Below are 23359 nucleotides of genomic sequence, written 5' to 3'. Positions count from 1 at the left end.
TTCTACTTATGACAGCAACGCAAAGGTAAAAACTTTAGGAATAAATTTAAGAAATACAGAATATCAACATTAAGACAACACCCATATACATCTGGGGCACAGAGAAGACTGAATAAATGGAGTAACATCTCCTGTTCTCAGAAGGAAAAATCAGTATCGCAGAGATGTCAATTCTTTTTTAATTTTTTAAAATGCTTTTTATTTATTTTTGAGTGTGAGCAGGGGAGGGTCAGAGAGAGAGGGAGATACAGAATCCGAAGATAGGCTCCAGGCTCTGAGCTAGCTATCAGCACAGAGCCCGAGTGGGGCTCAAACCCATGAACCGTGAGATCCTGACCTGAGCCGAAGTTGGACACTTAACCGACTGAGCCACCCAGGTGCCCCAAGATGACAATTCTTCTAAGTAAATCTATAAATTTAACATAATCCCAAAGAAAACTGCTTTTTTTAAAACAAGAAAAGTCAATTCTGGTATTCACCTTTAAAAAAAAAACAAAGAAGGACACCTGAGTGATTCAGTTGGTTATGTATCTGACTCTTGGTTTTGGTTCGGGTCATGATCTCACAGTTCATGGGACTGAGCCCCGTATCGAGCTCTATGCTGACAGCTTCGAATTGTCTGTCTTCTTCTTTCTCTGCCCTTCCTCTGCACTCTCTGCCCCCTCTGTCAAAAATAAATATACGGATAGATAGATAGATAGATAGATACATACATACATACATACATAGAAACCCAAGAAAAGGGTTTCTATGTATCCTTAACTATTAAGGAATTTATAAAACTAGTAAATAAAAAGTGTGGTATCAGCATATAAACAGACATACAAACTAACGCAACACAGCACAAAGTTCAGAAACAGATGCAAATAGATAAGGGAATTTAATATATGATAGAGGAGCAATGTGTAACAGTAGATAAGAGATAATTTATTCAATAGAAGGTGCAGAGGCAGATATTGAGAAAAAACACCAACTCTTACATCATACAAAAAAAAAGCTTCAAGTAAATCAAGGATTTACATATTAAAAGAAAGGAAACCACAGATAAAAATCAAGAGAAATCTTTAAAAGATACTCTTTGGAGTATGGAAATACTTTCAAACTGTGCCATCGATGCCAGAGAAATAAAATGATAAATTTAACCCTATAAACATTTTTAAATTACTGCATGGCAAAACATGTCATAAATAAAGTAAAAATAACCGAACAGCCAAGTGGGGAAAATATATGCATCTCACATCAGAGTCAAAGGCTCAATTCCTTAATATATAGCAAAGTCTTTTAAATCATAAGAAAGTCAGCAACCCAAAAGGGAAAACGGGCATCTGGGTGGCTTGGGTCATTTTCTCATGGTTCCTGAGTTCAACTTCTACATCAGGCTCTCCACTGTCAGCACAAGCCCACTTCGGATCCTGTCCCCCCCCCCAACCCTCCTCCACTGTTTCTCTCAAAATAAATTAATCAATTAAAAAAAAAAAAAAAAGGAAACCGATCACGGCCATGAATAAATAGTTCACAGGAAACATAAATGTTCTGGGGCAGGGAGAGGCAGGGGAGGAAGGTATTGCAGGTTCATCTCAAAACAAATGCAAAATAAAACAATGATGTACATTTTTTAGTTAGCAATATTAGCATAATCAGAAGGTAAATACTGATTACTGAATAAAAATTAGGATATTAATTTATTGGAAAAGGAGATAATTTATAGAAATACATGTAAGAGAGGGGCACCTGGGTGCCTCAGTTAGTTAAGTGTCCACCTCTTGATTTTGACTCAGATCATGATTTCATAGTTTGTGGGATCGAGCCCTTCATCGGAAAATACATGTATCTGTCAACACAGAGTCAGCTTGAGATTCTCTCTCCCTCTCTCTCTGCAGCTTCCTCCCTCGTTCACTCTCTAACATTAATTAATTAATTAAAACAATAAATGTAAAAATTTATTTAAAGTTATGTCTGAGGGGCGCCTGGGTGGCTCAGTCAGTTAAGCATCGACTTCAGCTCAGGTCATGATCTAACGGTTCGTAGGTTCGAGCCCTGCGTCAGGCTCTGTGCTGACAGCTAGCTCAGAGCGTGGAGCCTGCTTCAGATTCTGTGTCTCCCTCTCTCTGACCCTCCCCTGCTCGCACTGTCTCTCTCTCAAAATAAATAAAAACACTAAAAAAGTTAAAAAAAAAAAAGATACGTGTGAGAGAGCGAAGTTCTTATTTACTATAGCAGCAGAATCACTAGAAAACACACAAAATGATAAATCAAGTTAAAAGCACTTTATTTAGAGATGTGAGGTAAATCCCAGAATGGCAGTAAGAACAGAAAGTAGTTTCTTTTGGGGAGCAGGTCTTTAGAGATTTTTCATTTCTAAGCCTTCTAGAATGATTAAACTTTTAAAATTATGTTCATAAATTTTTTATTGGAAAAAAAGGTTATAAAATCGACAATCAACTTACTTTAACTGCCATGAGGAGCTCTTCCTTAAGCTGTGCAGTTTGCTCAGATGAGAGCTGTAAGAAAACAAAAAGCTGAAAGTAAAACACTGGCTCTATCCGAGCTCCATCGAGACTCAGGAGAGAAATCTGGACTTTAGCAATCACATATGTACCTGCAGGGCTAGTATAGAGGTGATGCTCACTGCCATTGTTTGCATCTTGGGGTTCTCATGCTTACACAGCCATCTCATAACAAACTTGGCAGCATCAAACCTGAAAAACAGTATTTTTCTCACGATAAAGTTTTAAACTGTAAATAAGGAAAGAAAAAATCACTTAACCTCCCCAACAAATCCTGTATCTTGTACTTCTAAGCCCTCAGCCATGAAAATCAAAAGCACCTGGCAAAAAGAAGAGAAGGTCACAAGAGGAAGAGAAGAGTAGGCAAATTAAGAATGTAAGCAAAATGCACAGAATTCAAAGTAAGATTAGCAGGGGCGCTTAGGTGGCTTAGTCAGTCAAGCGTCCAACTTCCCGGTTAGGTGATGATCTCATGGCTGTTGAGTTTGAGCCCCATGTCGGGCTCTGTGCTAACAGCTGAGAGCCAGAAGCCTGCTTCAGATTCTGTCTCCCTCTCTCTCTGGCCCTCCCGTGCTCACACTGTCTGTCTCCTTCAAAATAAACATTTAAAAAAACAAAGTAAGATTAGCAGACCTAAGAAAAACTTATTTTTAGCATTCAGTTTTTAGTTTCATGGGTCTAAAAACAAAGGAAAGTTCCCCAACAGGCAGTAATTTGTAAGCTGAATTGTAGACAGTACTAAAATGCCACTGCAAACAAATCACAAAGCTAAAGAAAATTCATGCCCTTTTACAGAGGCAGTTCCTATTGACTGTAATTATAGGAACGAAGACTGAGTTGAGAAAGATCTTCTAACTTTCAAGAGAAGGTAGAAATCAATATTTTTTAATGAGGAAGATCACCTTCTCTATTGTATCTTTAAAAGTCAACTCCCATTTAAAGTACACATTTCCTTTTTTTTTTTTTAATTTATTTATTTTTGAGAGAGAGTGAGCGAGCTAGCAAGCGAGCAGAGAAGGGGCAGAGAGAGAGGCAGAAACAGTAGCAGGCTCCAGGCTCCAAGCTGTCAGCACAGAGACCAAAGCAGGGCTTGAACTCAAAGACCATGAGACCATGACCTGAGCCAAAGTCAGATGATTAACCAACTGACCCACCCAGGTACCACCACATTTCAATTAGATTCAAGAATGGCTTAGTCTAACAACCCCACACCCACATACCACAGGCTTTGTTCATTCCAGCCTGTGCTTAATTTTTCTGTTAACAGCAACCAACTATTATAAATGTTTTTGAGCTCGAAACTGGAAGGTTATAAAGGCCTCAAGAGGAGTCCTTTGGAGTCAAGGATGATGGCTTTCTTAATTATCATCAATAAAATAATAACAAAGAATGTACTGTATTTAGAACAGACTTTTTTTTTTTTTTAAAGAAAGCACAAGTCAGGTTGAGGAGCAGAGGCAGGGGAAAGAGAAAGAGAGGGTGACAATCTTAAGCAGGCTTTGAGCTCAGCACAGAGCCTGATGCAGGGCTCGATCCCATGATCCTGGCATCTCTATACCTGAGCTGAAATCAAGAGTCAGGTGCTCAACTGACTGAGTCACCCAGGTGCCCCTAAACAGGCTCTACTTTTTTTTTAACATTTTTAAAAAATGTTTTATTTATTTCTGAGAGACAGAGAGACAGCATGAGCAGGGGAGGGTCAGAGAGAGAGGGAGACACAGAATCCGAAACAGGCTCCAGGTTCTGAGCTAGCTGTCAGCACAGAGCCCAAAATGGGGCTCGAACCCACAAACCATGAGATCATGACCTGAGCCGAAGTCGGACGCTCAACCAACTGAGCCATGCCGGCGCCCCAACAGGCTCTAGTTCTTAAGCTAGGCACCCTGAGAAGTACTTTACAAACATCTTCATGTCTAATCCTCATAAGAGTCACTATTTTACAAATGAGGAAACTTATGAAAAAATAATGGAAGGTAGAAACTGAATCCAAGTATGTTTGACTCTCTGGAGCCATGTTCCTGCCACTCATGACCTTGAATTGGAATCACTTTGAGAGAGAGACAACATTTGCAAACATAGCTGACCCTGGAACAACACAGGTTTGAACTGTTCTGGTCCACTTACACACAGATATTTTTCAATAAATATACTGGAAACTATTTTGGAGATTTGCAACAATTTGAAAAAAAAACTCACCAACAAACCTCATAGCCTAGAAATATGAAAAAATTTAAGAAAAAGTTAGGGATTTGTAAATGTACAAAACATATGTAGACACCTGTTACAAGTTTCTTTTACTATTTACTACCATAAAATGTATATACATCTACTATAAAAGGTTAATAAAATTTATTGAAACTTACGTAAACACTTATAGACAATACATAGCACATTCAGTTAACAAAAATGTAAATAAACCTAAGGTAGATAGTTTTAATTTTTGAAAAATGTTTATTTATTTTTGAGACACAGAGGGACAGAGTGCACGTGGGGGAGTGGCAGAAAGAGAGAGAGGGAGACACAGAATCCAAAGCAGGCTCCAGGTTCCGAGGTGTCAGCGGAGAGCCCAGCATTGGGCTTGAACCCACGAACTGTGAGATCATGACCTGAGCCAAAGTCAGACGCTCAATCGACTGAGCCACCCAGGTGCTCTGATACAGTATTAACTATATAAAATTAACTGTACTACATGCTAAACTACTGTAATTATTTCACAGCCACCTCCTGTTAATATTACAGTGAGATTAAGTGTGTGCATCTGTATCCACTTAAAATGCCCTGCAACACTAATCACTCCACATGATTAGTTTTTCTCTCCAGTAAACTGCATATGGTAGTAAAAAATAATCTCTTGCAGTGCTCATGTATTTTTCATTGTGTTTAGTAAAATATTGTAAACCCTGAATAATACCAGGGGACCCATATAAAGTGCCACTAATGATACTGGAAGTACTCCCTAGAAATAAAGAAAAATCATGCCATTACAAGAAAAAGTTGAACTGCCTGATATCTACCATAGACTGAAGACAACAACTGGGGTGCCCATCATTTCCAGATAAATGACTCCAGAATAAAGACATAGTTTTAAAAAAAAGGAAATTGGTGAAGGTGTCGCTGCAGCTATGCCAGCTGACATGAAACCTTGCACTTTTTGCAAAACACCTTTTTATCTTATTGAAAATGCAGGTTTAAAAAAAATTTTTTTAATGTTTTTATTTATTTTTGAGAGAGAGATAGACACAGCGTGAGCAGGTGAGGGTCAGAGAGAGAGGGAGACACAGATTCTGAAAACAGCCTCCAGGCTCTGAGCTAGCCAAAGCACAGAGCCCAACGCGGGGCTCGAACCCACGAACCGTGAGATCATGACCTGAGCCAAAGTTGGACGCTTAACCAACTGAGCCACCAAGGCGCCCCTGAAAATGCAGCTTTTATGTGGGCAGGGATTGCTGTAAGAAAAGCATACTTCTAAACTCTAATATAACTTGAGAAAAAGTGATTACATGCCAAGTTAAAGGAAAAGGAAGGTAAAGGATCTAAAACTGCAAAACATTTTTTAAGTTTATTTTTTTGTAATTTCTATAACCAATAGGCTCAAACTCACAACCCTGAGATCAAGAGTTGCATGTTCTTGGGGCGCCTGGGTGGCTCAATCGGTAAAGCGTCTGACTTTAGCTCAGGTCATGATTTCACGGTTCGTGAGTTCGTGCCCCGCATCAGGCTCTGTGCTGACAGCTAGCTCAGAGCCTGGAGCCTGTTTCAGATTCTGTCTCCCTGTCTCTCTGACCCTCCCTTGCTCACACTGTCTCTCTCTCAGAAATAAATAAAACATTAAAAAAAAAAAAGGAGTTGCATTTTCTTCTGGGGCACCTCAGTGGCTTAGTCTGTTGAGCATCCGACTCCTGACTTCAGCTCAGGTCATGATCTCATCGCTTATGAGTTTGAGCTCCACATCAGGCTCTGCACTGGCTCTCTCTCTGGCCCCTCTCTACTGGCACGTGTGTGTTCTGGCTCTCTCATAATAAATAAATAAATAAATAAACTTGGGGGTGGGGGGGAAGAGCCACATGTTCTTCTGACTGAGCCAGGTGACCCTAAAACTACAAAATTTAATGCTAGCAAAGGATGTTTTACTTTTTAGAGAGAGATTTGACTTAATGCAGGAAGGGATAGGTTAACTCTACTTACTGTTTTGTGCAAATACAGTCAATTTTATGTAAGAACTGCTCTTATCCATAAAGCTACTAACCTCCAAGACTTGAAAAGAAAAGATAAACATAGGCTGCTAGTCTTTTGGTTGGACAACAAGAAGGCCTGGACAAGAACCCATTTTATGGATTGGTTCCATACTTATGCCTGAAGTCAGGAATTATCTTGCCAATGAAGGACTGCCTTTAAAATCCTTTTCATATTGGGGCACCTGGGTGGCTCAGTTGGTTGAGCATCCAACTTTGGCTCAGGTCATGATCTCACGGTTTGTGGGATCATGCTCCATGTTGGGCTCTTGTGCTGACAGCTCAGAGCCTGGAGCCTGTTTCAGATTCTGGGTCTCCCTCTCTCTGTCCCTACCCCACTTGCACTGTCTGTCTGTCTCTCTCTCTCTCAAAAAATAAATAAACATTAAAAAAAAAAAAGTTTTTAAATCCTTTTCATACTGGATAATGCCCCTGGCCGTCTAGAACTCCATGAGTTCAACAATGAAGGCACTAAAGTAGTCTATTTGCCCCCAAACACAGGGTCTCTAATTCAGCCTCTCGATCAGGGGGTGACAGGGCCTTTAAGGCTCATCACACAGTACTTTATGGCATGACTTTCAACATTTTGGAAGAGAATCTCAATAGAACACCATGAAAATCTGGAAGAATTACACCATCAAAGATGCCACTATTGTTACAGGAAAAGCCATAAAAGCCATCAAGGCTGAGACAGTAAATTTCTGCTGGAGAAAACTGTATCCATTTGCTCTGTATAACTTCACAGGATTTATAACAGCCAATCAAGGAAATCATGAGGGATCGTAGATATGGCCAAAATAAGTGGGGGTGAAGTTTCAAGATACAAATCTTGGAGAAATTCAAGAGTTAATAGACACAATACCAGAGGAATTAATAGATGTCGATTTGATAGAGATGAGTGCTTCCAAACCAGTGCTGGACAGCAAGGAAGAAGATATAAAAAAGAAGTGCCAGAGGTGCATGGGTGGCTCAGTCAGTTAAGGGTCAGACTTTGGCTCAGGTCATGACCTCACTATTCGTGCATTCAAGCCCCGTGTCCGGCTCTGTGCTGAAAGCTCGAAGCCTGGAGCCTGCTTCGGATTCTGTGTCTCCCTCTCTCTCTGCCCCCCCCCCACCCCCGGTCTCTCTCTCTCTCTCTCAAAAATAAATAAACATTAAAAAAAAAAAAGAAAAAAAAAAAGCAGTGCCAGAAAACAAATTGACACTAGACAATCGGGCAGAAAGATCCCGATGATTCAAGACTGCTTTTGACTTATTTTATAAGGTGGACACTTCTATAATACAGGCAATGAAACTAAAGCAAATGGTGGAAGAAGGATTGGTACTTTATAGAAACATCTATAGAGAAATGAAAAAACAAAGAAGTCAGAGAGAAATTATGATGTATTTCTTTAAAGTTACACCAAGTGTGTCTGCCTCCCCTTCCATGTCCTCCACCTCTTTCACAGCCAAGACAGCAAGACTAACCCCTCCTCCTCCTCCTCAGCCTAGTCAACATGAATACAATGAGGATGAAGACCTTTATGATGATCCACTTCCACTAAATGAGCAGTAAACAATCATCATGCCTACAGTTAACAAACATCCCTGTTGTGTATTCATCTTCATGTGAACATCTAATAACTTTACAGCAAGAATTGTATGACAGGTTTCTGTGTCCTTATTATCGTCTAAGTATTGATAATGTACAACATCACATGCAAGACCTGCATGGACGTGGACAGCCTATCTTTACAGGACATAAGGTAAGCAATATTTAATATAAAATTAAAAACATGTTAGTTTTCTTATTGTTCTGTAACTTTGTTTTCCAAGAATTATGTTACCATATAGTATGCCTCTGCCATAACTGGAGAAACTGCATAACCCTATTATCAGAGGCAAGTAGTTTCTTTTCCTTAAAGTAATAATGTTTCCAATACTGTATAATAAATATGACTGTTTTGCTCTATGCCATGAAAATTTTATAGCAATTCATTCATTAGTGTAAGGCTAGGTTACCATGAAGCAATTCATTGATTATACTATACTACCATAAAGCAATCATATTGCTGCTTCTTCATTATCAATGCATGAGTATACATGCAATATTTTTCACATAATCTTTCCTTCTTCCCTTCCTTCCTAAGTAAACTCTACTGCCAACGTAGGGCTTGAACTCAATGACCCTGTGACTGAGTCACATTCAGACAGCCAGATACCCCACATTATCTTTTCATTTTTGATGTCTAGTGCAATACATAAAACATCTACAGTGTTTTGTAGAAGAGGATATTGATGTAAGTACTGACAGAAGATTCACCTTTTAAGTAGATAATATAAACTTTTGGTATCAATAAAATACAGTCTAGTACTATAATGTATTGTGTTTTCTATTTATGTTTTTTTTCTTTTTTAGAAAATATTTATTTACTTGCGGGGAGAGAGCATGACTGGGGGAAGGGCAGAGAGAGGGAGAGAGCGAATACCAAGCAAGACTCTGCCTGTTAGAGTGCAGAGCCTAATGCAGGGCTCAATCCCACAGTGAGATCATTATCAGAGCCTAGATCAAGAGCCAGATGTTTAACCGACAGAGACACCTAAGTGCCCCTTCTTTATGATTTTCTTAATAACATTTTCTTTTCTCTAGCTTACTTTAATGTAGAATATAATACATAATACTTAACATACAAAATACATGTTAATCGACTGTTTATCACTAAGGCTTTCCAGTCAACAGCAGGCTACTAGTACTTAAATTCTGGTTGAGTCAAAAGTTATACATGCATTTTGACTGGGGGGAATGTGTGTGCTGTGTGTCAGTGTCCCTTATCTCTGTATTTTTCCAGGGTCATCTGTAGGGTACTCCAATCACCTCTGTGGAAGAGGCTCAACAGAATACTGTCCTCACACATCTTGGCCCAGTCTTAATCAAACTGATCAAAAAAATCCAAAGCTAATAAGCTAATAACCAAAAGCCAACAATGTTCAGAGTAACACCAGTCAACACCCCAAAATCAGGTGCCCAAGTTTTATACTTGCCTGTCAAATGGAACATCCACAAGAATCCTGGAATTGGTTAAGGAGAGAAGACAATTCTTCTGTAACTTTAAGAGAACAAAGAAAAATAATTTTGAGCAAAGGCATACACTCCATTCTAAACAAAGATTCTAGGCATTTAGAAGTTGCTACCAATGAGCTTTTCTTACTGAGAGTTCACTTTGCACGTGGCTCTGTGTACCTCAAGTTCTTCATTTAATCTTACTCGGTCACATTTACCTCTACCTAAAGAACAATCAATCCTCCCCCAACCTTCTTTTTCTGACAAAGTGGGATCTCTTCCCCTAAAGTCCAATGGCTTGCCTATGCGTCAGTCTAAATCAATTATCTAAAGCCTGGCCCATCTACAAATGTCCTTACCAGATCTCTCATAACTATGAGACAGAACTATACCTGCTACCTAAGACCAGTAGGGATAAAAACGGGGCCTTTAGAGATAGGAAATAAAGAGAAAGCCTCTTGGGAAAGCTGCAGAAATAGAAAAATATACCATTTCTTTGAAAAGCCGTGAGTAGGCCAGTATGACTGAAGTACAGTGTATGACGCAGGGTCAGCAAGCCTGAAATGCCAACAGGAACTGGCCAGTAATAAGTGAAATGGGGTGAGTGTGACACAGCAGAGCAGTGGTAGGAATTATGGCAAACTAGGGAATTCATGCCCTTTTACAGCGGCAGTTCTTACTCCAACTGATGATTTCCATGTAGGAATTAACACTAAACTGTCAAGGTGCTTCCAACTTCTCAACAGAAAGCAGAAATAGATTTTTTTTTTTTTAATGAGGAAAGACCACCTCCCTTACTGTATTTTTTAAAATGTCCATTTTAAGTACAGGCTTCAATTAGATTTGACAAATTGATACAGCTGTGTAACTTCTACCATCCACCATCACCACAGTTAAGATAAAAAAATATTTCCATCACCCCAAAGAGTTGCACTGCACCACCTTCCAGTCAATCTCAACCTCACAAATTTCAACCCCAGAAATTACACTGTCATAACAGATTAATCTTATTCTTAAGTTTCACATAAATGGAAACATATGGTACCTACTTTTCTGTGTCTGGCTTATTTTGGTCAGCATACACTGTTTTTGAGATTCATCCATATTGCACATGAGTACTTTATTCCTTTTTATTGCCAAGTAGTATTTTTTTGTATAAATATACCACAATTTATCTATTTACCTGATGCTGAACAACTGAAAAGTTTTCAGTTTTAGGAGATATATTATCAAATAAATATATTATGAGTGTTCACGTAGAAGTCTTTGTATGAATATATGATTTCATTTCTCTAGGAGTGGAATGACTAGGTAGTGTAGAAGGAATATGTCTAACTTTGAAAGAAGCAAGCAGACAGTTGAACTGGTAGTTGCATCATTTATATTCTTAACATCAATATATGAGAATTCCAGTTGCTCCACACCCCTACCAACACTTTTAGTTTCAACCAATCTAGAGGGTGCATAGTAGTACTAGGTATGCAGTGGTCTCTCAGTGTGGCTTTAATGACTAAACACACTGAGCATCCTTTCACATACTCATTTGTCATCTGCAAGTCTTCTGTGGTAAAGTGTTCAAATCTTTTGCCTTTTTAAAAAATTGGTTTCTCTTGGGGCACCTGGGTGGCTCAGTCAGTTAAGTGTCTGACTTCGGCTCAGGTCATGATCTCATGGTTCGTGGGTTTGAGCCCAGCGTCGGGCTCTGTGCTGACAGCTGGCTCGGAGCCTGGAGTCTGTTTCAGATTCTGTGTCTCCCTCTCTCTCTGACCCTCCCCTGCTCATGCTCTCTCTCTCAGAAATAAATAAAACATTAAAATAAAAATTTTTTAAAGATTGGTTTATCTTGTGTTACTAATAATTTTTTATATTTTCTATAAAAGTCCTTTATCATATATACAAAATAAACATTTTTCCAAGCCCACAGCCTACCCTTTTTAATTTGTGTATGTGTGTGAAAAGCTTTAGTTTTGATGAATTCTAAATTTATTATTTTTCTTTCATGATATGTGCTTTTTGTATCCTAAGAAAACTGCCTACTTCAAGATCACAAACATTTTCTCCTATGTTTTCTTCTAGAAGTTTTATGGCTTTAGCTTTTATATTTAGATCTATGATTCAATTCAAGTTAACTTTTACATATGATGTGAAGCCTATAAGGATGTACTGAAGTATTAATAGTACATGGGCTTCTGGGTAACCAGTTTCTGAGAAATTTAAAAAATTTAAACCCAATCGCTTATCCAAATGTGCTATTTTTTTCTAACAAATATAAATTCCTTATCTATTCTCTCTCTCATTCTTTCAGGTAGAATGAAAAATTAAAACAAAATAATGCTAAAACTAATAATAACACTAATAATTTTTTCATGTATTAGTCCTGAAGTAAGAAGCACAGTTAAGTATTCAATTCAAATTACCTGCTGGTAATGGGGGAAATTTTTCAGAGCCTTGAAAAGCAGACAGGTGACCTCTGACAACAGACGAACAGGCATCCCCCTGGCCAGGCCCTGGCGTGTTAAGTTGAGGGCGCAAGCACTGGCTGTGAACTGCACGGGCAAATCCAATGGATGATTCCTCATTCCTACAGCTACAAGCTGAAGATGAACTTGTTTTTAGTGGCATAAGACAACATTAGCATTCTTTATATTGTTTGTTTTTGTGTTAATTGGCAAAAATATCTGCTCACCGGGGCCAGAAAGTAACAGATTTTCCCTATCCTCAGCATTTATTTTTTTGAAGACACCAGCAATACCTTTCAACCCAAATGCAGCCATTAACTAGCTCTGTGACTACAGGCAAGTCACTTCCCTTCTTTGGAGTTCCGTTTCCTCAATAATTTCATAATCGTTTATTGAACCTCACTCCATATACGGCATTGTGTGATAAGCACTACAGGGGACACAAACGTGAATCACTTATACCCTATTGCTTAGCATAAACCCTTGTGAGAAAAAGAACACTATGAGGGATATCAAAACATGAAACTGGAAAAAAGAAAAAAAGTATATATAGAGTACTGCCTAAGGTCATTGTGGAGGCAGTAATCATTTCTGATATGGAACGAGAAGACTTCATTCAGAGAGCACATTTAAGCAGGGTTGCAGCTAAGATTTTGGACAGAATTAAGATGGAGGTAGGGATGAAATGAAGTGGGGATTCCCAAGGAAGGGAAAGGTGATAAGGAAATACACAAAATAAACAAAAGGATGGGATGAATCCACCAATGGTGGAGGGGAAATTTTGAATTTAACAGAATTCTGAAAGCATTTGAGAAGTGATAAAACATAACATTAGAAAGGTAACTGGAAGACAGACTGTGAAAGACCTATAACACTCATGTAAAAATTCTATCCTTAGGATAGAATTAGAATAGCCGTTCTATCCTTAGACCACTCCTGGTCTAACATTCAAGGACAAGGCAATCTGTTTTATCTATCCAACAGGGGTAATAATCATCTCTATCTATCTCAGTAACCAGTCTGCTGATACTTGCATGAACCATGATTTTAAGAGATCAGAGCACTCTGATCAGCTGCATGAAGTAATGGAGCCTAGAGATAGATAGACACAGACCTGGGACACATTCTACTATAGAAAAAAATAGTCTTGTCTATATTGATAAACTGCTGCTAGGATTTCATTGGATTGCCATCATCTGCAAATTAAATATGTAGAAATAATTTAAAAAGCATGATTTTTAAAGATCACAAAATCTTTGATATGAAATAGACTTTTAGAACATCTAATTCAGTATCATTACAAATGGGAAAAGTCCAGAGTTTTTTCTCTTTATACAGTGCTGCTTTTAAGTTATAAATAAATCTAATCTCCCATGATGTGGAAATACCCATATTTTTAAGGAAATGCAAAGAATTACAAATAATAAAGATAAGGTGACTTTAAGACTCTTCATTTTCATGTTACATTTCACTCTAAACAACTGCAGTTTTTTTTTCCCCCAAACCACTTAATACTTCCAATAACATTTAAAATAAATTCATTCTGTAGGGGCACCTGGGCGGCCCAGTCAGTTAGGCATCCAGCTTTGGCTCAGGTACTGATCTCACAGACTATGAGTTCGAGCCCCGCAGGGGGCTCTCAGCTCTCAGCACAGAGCCCACTTCACTTTCTCTCTCTCTCTCTCTCGCAAAAATAAACATTAAAAAAAATTCATTCTTCTGTAAACCAAAGTCTGGCCCTACCAATATTGGTAATTTTACTTTAATCACAAAATACTTTAAATGGTAGATATGGCCACCTTCAATTATTATATTTTGTTCTGTTTCTGCTGGGACCATTGTTTTCTTTTAAAAACCAAAGGTTAGATTTTAAAGAGTAAACGAATGAATAAATAAGAAACAACAGTTAGGGCAAAGTGACTGCATGTTTATTAATTATATCTCCTATTTTAGGCAAAATAGTACAGTGCTCCTACAGCCCCTTCTCAAGCAAAATCAAAATGCTAGATGATTCTAATTGATTCAGATGCTCAAATGAGAAATGGTCTAGTAGTTAAGACTAACACTGTTTTCCTTTCTGTGAGGGTACTGTGGCTAACTATAGAATAAGGCGTATAATTCATTGTACTCAGTGTATTTTGTGAACAGCTTTAATAAACTAAGTAAAAAGTAGTAACAAAAACTACCTTTCTGAGGTGTAGTTACCTTTAAAATAGCAGGCATGGTTACCTGCATTGAAAACGTCTCTGTGAAGAGCCTGTAAAGGGCTTCCTTCATAAAACATGACCTATTCCTGTATCGACTCAGTGCTTCTGAAATCTGACTCATATTGGCTCCTCCAGCAACCTGAAAAACAAAAATATTACCAGTAGGTTTCACTACTTAGGCTTTTACGGGTTTTGAGTGTTTGAAACAATGACAGGTATTCAATTAAGTGTTCCAGGTGCTTTACAAAGTTGCTCTCATTGAATTCTAAGCCCAACGGGTAAACAGTCTCCTCAATCTCATTTTTACATATGGGCCAGAGAGATGAAGGATGGTGCTAATTTTACCAAACCAATTCTGCGGTGAAGCCAAACTGAAATGGCATCTCCTTACAACTATATTACAGTTAAGACTTCACCCTCTCCTATCCCCACCAAACCAAAAGAAAAAAAAATTCAACTGAATAATAGGTGGCATATAAATTTTTAATCAATGACCATGATTGCATATGTTTTCTGAGTACTCATTTAGAATAAATTAGGTAATAAGAGACAGGTAAAAGGCCACATAAAATAACTAAAATGGAAAAGAAAATTATTTTTCTGTAGTAATATTATTTTTATGTATTAAATATGAACATAATTCTTGCTACCAGTTAAATAATAACTTTTTAAAGTGTATATATAGACTTTGGGTCTGGAGGATAATGGTATGCTCTATGATCCAAAACATACAATTAACAAGAAATGCAAGTAAAGCTAGATATGACTCAATTTTCAGCATTCTTGGGTAGTAGAGAAGAAGAAAATAAAGGGGAAAATTCAGAATCTTGCAAAAAGAAAAGACGACAATCCCCTCTCTACTCTACCATGACCACTAACATCATTATCATTGGAGAAACCTCATATCATTGATTGACATCACTAGTGGACAATGTTTCTGATTTAGGAACTATGTCAATTAAATAACAAAATAAAAAATTCAAACCAATTCCATATAAAGCTATTTAAGAAATTTTTAAGCAGCATATTTACACATTTCATCTGAGAAAAATTCTTCCTATAAACCGACAACAACTCGGATTAAACCCAGGAGAGAAAATGACAAAATCATATCAAATATAAAAACTAAGTTAGGGGACGAGGTGGCCGAGTGGTTAAGGCGATGGACTGCTAAAAACTAAGTTACAAGGAAGAGTGGATTTGAATAAAAATTTAGTAATGGAAAGAAATGATTGAAAACAAATTTTTTTTAAAAAAAGGGTACGGGGTGCCTGGGTGGCTCAGGTGGTTAGGGGTCCAGCTCATGACTTTGGCTCAAGTCATGTTCTCATGGTTCATGGGTTCGAGCCCCACGTTGTGCTCTGTGCTGGTGGTACAGAGCCTGCTTGGAATTCTCTCTCCCTCTCTTCTGCCTCTGTTCCACCCTCCACTAATGTGCTCTGTCCTTCTCTCTTTAAAATAAATAAACTTGAAAGAAAAAAAATGAAAAAATTACAAATGACCTAAGGTTGAGTGTTGTTATGGAAAAAAAGACAAATATCAAAGATGTATAGATTTGAAGGTTCTGAGGGGAAAACAAACTAATATTTAAAACTATTATCTAGAAAAACTTTACAGAAATAATTCTTAAAAGGACCTAAATCAATGTACTGAAAGGATCCACCAAGTACCAGGGACAACTGAGATCGTCTGAGACATATCTTGGTACAAGATAAAAGTTAAAGATGGGGCGCCTGGGTGGCTTAGTCGGTTAAGCGTCCGACTTTCGCTTAGGTCATGATCTCACGGTTCGTGGGTTCGAGCCCCGCGTCGGGCTCTGTGCTGACTGCCAGCTCAGAGCCTGGAGCCTGTTTCAGAGTCTGTGGCCCTCTCTCTCTGACCCTCCCCTGCTCACGCTGTCTCTCTCTCTCCTAGAAATAAAATAAAACATTAAAAAAAAAAAAGATAAAAGTTAAAGATAAAATAATCTTCAGGACTTCCAGATAAAAAGATCAAATAAATAACACAGAGAATTAGACAGTCATGGGACGTAACAAGCAACATAAAAAGCAAGTCAAGCGGAGAATTTTCAAGAAACCAGGAAAGAACAAGGTAAAAAAGGAGTTTATATCCAGCCAAGCTTTATTTCAAATATCAAGGCTATAAAAATATAAAAGACTGAATAACAAAAACTCAGAGAACAGGACACACATCTCCTTCCTGGAAAACCTTCTAAAGAAGTTTTGTACAGTAACCAAGAGAGGGCGAGGAAACTCTAGCAAAAGGATACATGGTGAGCATTTAATATATTTAACCATAGATCTGTCTCCCCACAGTCAATAAGTACACTGGGAAATTGTCTGTCTGATAGAACTATGTTGGAACTCGGGGGTTTATTAAAGGCTTGCAATTTCCAGAAGACTTGGATAGTAAATTGTGATTCGTTCCCATCTATTTCAGCTCTTAGCACAGTAACTGCTGCCCATCCCCCACCCATCAGCCACCAGAAGTCATCCAGGGCAACACACACTCAGCTTGTTATAGCCAAGATAGGAAAAAGGATCATGACTCCCAATTACCAGGGATATGTGCTCTGATCACAGATAGCTGCTTCTGATCATAGGTATAGAACACAGGTGAGCAGTCACGGTTGTACCTCCCCCACTGTTCAGTGCCCTCTCCCTCCAGCCAAAGTGACTTCCAGGGAAGTTAAAGGGCCAGTGTCCTTTATAACCCCCTTGTCTTCATTTTACTCTTTTTCCAGTTTGGGGAGCCAGACATTAAAGACCAAGACCAAGAAACTAATTTGACAATAAACTATTTGTAAAAATAAATAAATAAATAAACAAACAAACAAACAAAAATAAAGACCAAGACCAAGACATTCAAAACAAATGCATATATAAAGAAAATTCCAAAGTGACTGCACGTACCCAAGAAAGATTCAGAGAAGACCTAAAAAGACCTTAAAGTTTGTACCTCAGGTTGATACTTGGCACAGATCAAAACAAAAAACAGTAACAAAACAGCAAACCCTAAAAATAGGAGACAATCTGTTTTCCAGAGCTACCATAATGTAAATTTCAAATGTNGCAAAAAAAAAAAAGGGAATTGGGGCACCTGGGTGGCAAAGTTGGTTAAGCAGCCGACTTCGGCTCAGGTCATTATCTAATGGTTGGGGAGTTTGAGCCCTGCGTTGGGCTCTGGGCTGACAGCTAGCTCAGAGCCTGGAGCCTGCTTCGGATTCTGTGTGTGTCTCTCTCTCTGACCCTCCCCTGCTCACGCTGCCTCTCTCTCTCTCTCTCTCAGAAATAAATAAACATAAAAAAAAAAAAGATTAGGAAAGACTTCTAGACAACTGTCTTGCAGATGTTCAAAGAACTAAAGAAAGATATACATAAAGTCAAGGAAATGATGCATGAACAAAAGAGAAAAAAATCAACAGAAAAGAAATCATAAAAAAGAAAAAGAGATGATACCTGGATGGCTCAGTCAGTTAAGTACCCAACTTCAGTTAACTACCCAACTTCAGATCAAGGCCATAATCTCATGGTTCATGGGTTTGAGCCTTACATTGGGCTCTGTGCTGACAGCTCAGGGCCTGGATTCTGCTTTGGATTCTGGGTTTCCCTCTCTCTCTACCTCTCACCTGTCTTACTATGTCTCTCTCTCTCAAATACAAACATTAAAAAAAAGTTTTAATTTTTTTATTAATGTTTTTTATTTATTTCTGAGAGACACAGCATGAACAGGGGAGAGTCAGAGAGAGAGGGAGACACAGAATCTGAAACAGGCTCCAGGCTCTGAGCTGTCAGCACAGAGCCCGACGCAGGGCTCGAACTATGAAATCATGACCTGAGCCAAAGTCGGATGCTTAACTGACTGAGCCACCCAGGTGCCCCTAAAAAAAATTTTTTTAAAGAAGGAAAAAGAAAGAAATTCAGGAGCTGAAAAATGCAATAACTAAAATGAAAACTTCACTAGAGGGATTCAAAGGCAGATTTCACCAGACAGAAGAATCAACCTACTCGAAAACAGGACAATGGAAATGATGGAGTCAGAGAACAGAAAGCCAAAAAGACCCCCCGCCCACACACAAATGTGAAGAGACCCTAAGGAACCTATGAAATGCCAATGAGCAGACCAAACTACATACTGTGGGCATCCCAGACAAAGAGAAACAGGGAGCTGAGAGAATATCTGAAGAAATTATGACTGTAAATTTCCCAAATTTGATGAAAGACATTAATATAAATATCCTAGGAAATCTAAAGTAAGATGAACTCAAGAATACTCACACCAAGACACATTATAATCAAATTTTTAAAGGCTAAAGACAAATCCAGGAAGCAGTAAGAGAGAAGTAAAGCATCACACATAAGGGATCTTCGATACGATTATCTGCAGATTTTTCATCAGAAACTTTAAAGGGGAGAAGACAGTGGACAAACAGGTATGCTTGGTTGTTAAAAGAAAAAAAAATGCGAACCAAGAATCCTATATCCAGCAAAACTGTCCTTCAAACGTAAGGAAGAAACCAAGACATTCCCAGATAAACAAAAGCTGAAGAAATTATCACTAGACACACCCTGTAAGAAATGCTCAAAGGAGTCCTGCAGAGTAAAACAAAGTTAACACTAGACAGTAATAAGAAGACATCTTACAAAGATCTCAATAAAGGTAAATACATGGGCAATTTAAAAAACTAGTGATATATTAAAACTGGTTTGTAGGAGCACCTGGCTGGCTTAGATGGTAAAGCATGCAACTCTTGATCTCAGGGTCATGAGTTCAAGCCCCATGTTGGGTGCAGAGATTACTCAAAAAACAAAGCAAAACATGGGGCGCCTGGGTGGCTCAGTCAGTTAAGCGTCCGACTTTGGCTCAGGTCACAATCTCGCAGTTTGTGGGTTTGAGACCTGTGTCGGGCTCTGTGCTGACAGCCAGCTCAGAGCCTGGAGGCTGTTTCAAATTCTGTGTCTCCCTCTCTCTCTGACCCTCCCCTGCTCACGCTCTGCTCTCTCTCTCTCTCTCAGAAATAATTCATTAAAAATTTTAAAAATTCATTATAAAAAATCAGCTGAACAAAAAAGAAAATAGTAATGCAGGAAATGAAGGAAAAAAAGCTACAAAACATATAGAAACCAAAGAGCAAAATGATAAAGTCCCTTCTAATCACGAATTACTTTAAATGTAGATGGATTAAATGCTACAATCAAATGACAAAGACTGGAAGAATAAATTTTTAAAAAAAATGTGTTCCAACTATACACTATATACAAGAGACTCATTTCAGATCCAAAGACATAACTAGAAGGAAAATGAAAGGGTGGAAAAAGATATTCCATGCAAATATAACCAAAAGACAGCAGGGGTGACTATACTACTGTCAGACAAAATAGACTTTAAAATCAGAAGAGGTTACAAGAGACAAAGCAAGACAATATATATTAGTAAAAGTTATACAGCAAGAAGATATAAGTATAAACATTTATGTATCTAATTACAGACTATCAAAACATATGACACAAAGGGGCACCTGGATGGCTTAGTCAGTTAAGTGTCCAACCCCTGATTTCAGCTCAGGTCATGATCTCATGGTGGTGATACTGAGCTTTGCATCAGGCTCTGCGCTGAGAATGGAGCCTGCTACTTCTTCTGCCCTTCCCCTCTGCTAGCTTGTGCTCTCTCTCTCAAAAAACAAAACAAAAAAAACAGGACACAAAACTGATAGAATTAAAGGGAGAAATAGACATTTCTAAAATAATGGAGACTTCAAAAACCAACTCCATAATGGACAGAACAACCATACAGAAGGAAACAAAGGACTTAACACAATAAACCAACTAGATCTAACAGACATATGCAAAACACTCTACCCAACAATACCAGCATCCACAGCCTTTCAGGTGCACATGGGACGTTTCAAGGATAGACCATGTGTCAGAGCACAAATTTGGGCTCTATAGATTACAAAATAAGTATCAACTCTGGAAAACAGTATGGAGATTTCTCAAAAAATTAGAAACAGAACTACCTATGACCCAGCAATTGCATTACTATGTATTTATCCAAGGGATACAGACAATGCTGTTTCAAAGGGGCACATGCATCCCAGTGTTTATAGCAGCACTATCAACAGTAGCCAAAGTATGGAAAGAGCCCAAATGTCCATCGACGAACGAATAAAGATGCGGTGTATATTATACACACACACAACGGAGTATTACTCAAAAAGAATGAAATCTTGCCATTTGCAACTACGTGGATGCAACTAGAGTGTATCATGCTAAGTGAAATTAGTCAGAGAAAGACAAATATCATATGACTTCACTCATACAAGGACTTTAAGATACAAAACAGATGAACATTAAAGGAAGGGAAGCAAATATAAAAACAGAGAGGGGGATAAAAACATAAGACTCTTAAATATGGAGAACAATCAGAGGGTTACTGGAGGGGTTGTGGGAGGGGGATAGACTAAATGGGTAAGGTGCATTAAGGAATCTATTCTCGAAATCATTGTTGTACTATATGCTAACTTGGATATAAATTTTTAAAAATTAATTAAAAAATAAAAATAAGTGTCATACAAATGGTCTTTTTTGACAAGATGAATTTAGAAATTATAGAAGCAAAACTGGAAATGTGTAAATTTATGGAAATTAGATAACATACTCTTAAACAACCAATGATTCAAATAAATCACAGGGAAATTAAAAATATTTAAGACAACCAAAAACAAAAAACACAGCATACTAAAGCTGAAAGGACNACGCTGTCTCTCTCTCTTAGAAATAAATAAAACATTAAATAAATAAATAAATAAATAAATAAATAAGGGAGGAAAGGAGGGAGGCAGGGAGGAAGAAAACAAGAGGAGGCACCTGGGTGACTCAGTCGGTTAAGTGTCTGACTTGATTTTGGTTCAGACCATGATCTTGTGGTTCATGAGATTGAGCCCTGCATCACGCAGAGTCGGCTTGGTATTCTGTCTCTCTCCTGCTTGGACCTATTCTCTCTCTCCTCTTTCCCTTTCTCTCTCTCTTTCAAAATAAATAAACTTTAGAAAAACAAGAGAAGAAAAAAAGCATGAGAAAGCTCATGTCAACCAACAAAGAAAAAAAAAGCATGAAAAATCTCATGTCAACCAACAACTTATCTCAACGTAAGGAACAAATTAAACCCAAGGCTAGCAGAATGAGGAACTAATAAGGATTATAGCAGAAATCAATGAAATATAGAATAGACAAATAGAATAGTTTGGTAGAACCAAAAGTTGGTTCTTTGAACAAATAAAATTAACAAACCACTAGCTACCAGATAAAGAAAAAAAGAGAACTCAAAATACTAAAATCTGAAATGCATGTGGGGACATTCCTACCAATTACCAACAAATTGAATAACCTATAAGAAATGGGCAAATTTCAAGAAACACAACACTTAACAAGACTAAATCCTGAAGAAATACAAATTTTAAGAGACCTGTAACTTAGTTAGGACCTAAGATCAGTAATTAAATATCTCCTGACATAGAAAACCCCTAGATCTAATGGTTTTGCAAATAAATTCTACCAAACATTTAAGAAGAATACCTATTCTTCTCTAAGTTTAAAAATTGAAGAAAAACACTTCCTAAGTTGTTCTATGAGGCCAGCATTACCCTGATACCAAAATCAGATAAAGATACTACAAGAAAACGAAAGATAAATACACTTTAAGAACAGTGATTCAAAACTCAACAAAATATAAGCAAACTAAATACAGCAGCATATTAAATGGGTTATATACCATGGCCAAGTAAGATATATTCCTGGAATGCAAGGATGGCTTAACATATGGAAACTGATTAGTATAATACACACTAACAGAATGAAGAAAAAACATAATTATTTCAATTAATGTAGAAAAAGCACTTGATACCACCCTTTTATGGCAAAACACTCAACAAAGTGGAATTCAAAATAAATTACTTTAACTTAATAAAAGCCATGTATTAAAAAACTGCAGTGAACATCATACCCAATGGTGGAAGACTGAAGTTTTTATTCTAAGATCAAGAACAGACAAAGATACCCACTTTCATGACTTCCACTGAACATAGTATTAGAAGTCCTAGCTAGAGTAATTAGGCAAGAAAATGAAATAAAAGACATACAAAATGCAAAGGAAAAGTAAAATTATCTTTGTTGGAAGGTAATATGAACTTTTATGCAGAAAACCCTTAAAGATTCCACACACCAAAAAAAAAATCCAGTAGCACTAATAAAGGAAGTAAAAAGAGTTGCAGGACACAAAGTCAACAAGCAAAAATCAGCTACATTTCTATGTTAACAGTGAGCAATCTACAAAAGAAATTATGAAAATAATCTCATTTACAATAATATGATAAAGTACTTAGGAATTAACCCAGGAGGTAAAAGACTTATACAGTGAAAACTATAAAATGCTGCTTAAAAAAAATTAAAGGCATAGACATATAAACCAATGGAATAGAATAGAAACTCCCAAAATAATCCTTTGTATATATGGTCAAATGATTTTTACAAAGGTGCCATGACCATTTAACAAGGAAAACACAATCTTTTCAAGAAATTATACTGAGCAAACTGGATATACACATGCAAAAGACTAAAGTTGGTAAAAAATTAGCTCAAAATGGATCAAAGACCTAACTGTAAGACCTAAAACTATGAAACTCTTAAAATGATACATAGGGCAAAAGCTTCATGGCAATGGATTTGGCAATGATTTATTGGGTAGGATACCAAAGACAGGAAACTAAAAAAAAATATAAAGATATGTATATATTGGACTTAAATTTTGTTTTTAATTTTGTGCACCAAGAGATAATATCAATAGTAAAAAGCAAAACACAGAGAGAAAATATCAGCAAATCATATATCTGGTAAGGGATTAATATTCACAATATAGA

General features: G+C 37.5%; 1 protein-coding gene across 6 annotated transcripts in view; it reads right to left on the bottom strand.

Annotated features, from left to right (window-relative positions):
• ZYG11A (zyg-11 family member A, cell cycle regulator) overlaps positions 1 to 23359 on the bottom strand; it is an 89417-nt gene that overhangs the window by 34984 nt on the left and 31074 nt on the right. For all 6 annotated transcript variants that reach the window (XR_013338950.1, XR_013338951.1, XR_013338953.1 and 3 more), the window contains 5 exons: positions 14444 to 14584; positions 12197 to 12373; positions 9761 to 9825; positions 2600 to 2699; positions 2448 to 2501 (listed from right to left, as the gene is read on the bottom strand). Coding sequence is in view for 1 of the 6 variants with exons in the window: in XM_077779774.1 (XP_077635900.1) it covers positions 2448 to 2501; positions 2600 to 2699; positions 9761 to 9825; positions 12197 to 12373; positions 14444 to 14584 (537 nt within the window). In the remaining 5 variants the exon portion in view is untranslated. The remainder of the gene's footprint in view (positions 1 to 2447; positions 2502 to 2599; positions 2700 to 9760; positions 9826 to 12196; positions 12374 to 14443; positions 14585 to 23359) is intronic.

Source organism: Crocuta crocuta, unplaced genomic scaffold, assembly GCF_008692635.1.
Source record: "Crocuta crocuta isolate KB4526 unplaced genomic scaffold, BGI_CrCroc_1.0 scaffold168, whole genome shotgun sequence".
In the NCBI taxonomy this organism is placed as follows: Eukaryota; Metazoa; Chordata; class Mammalia; order Carnivora; family Hyaenidae; genus Crocuta; species Crocuta crocuta.
This window is presented reverse-complemented; position numbering and strand designations above follow the sequence as displayed.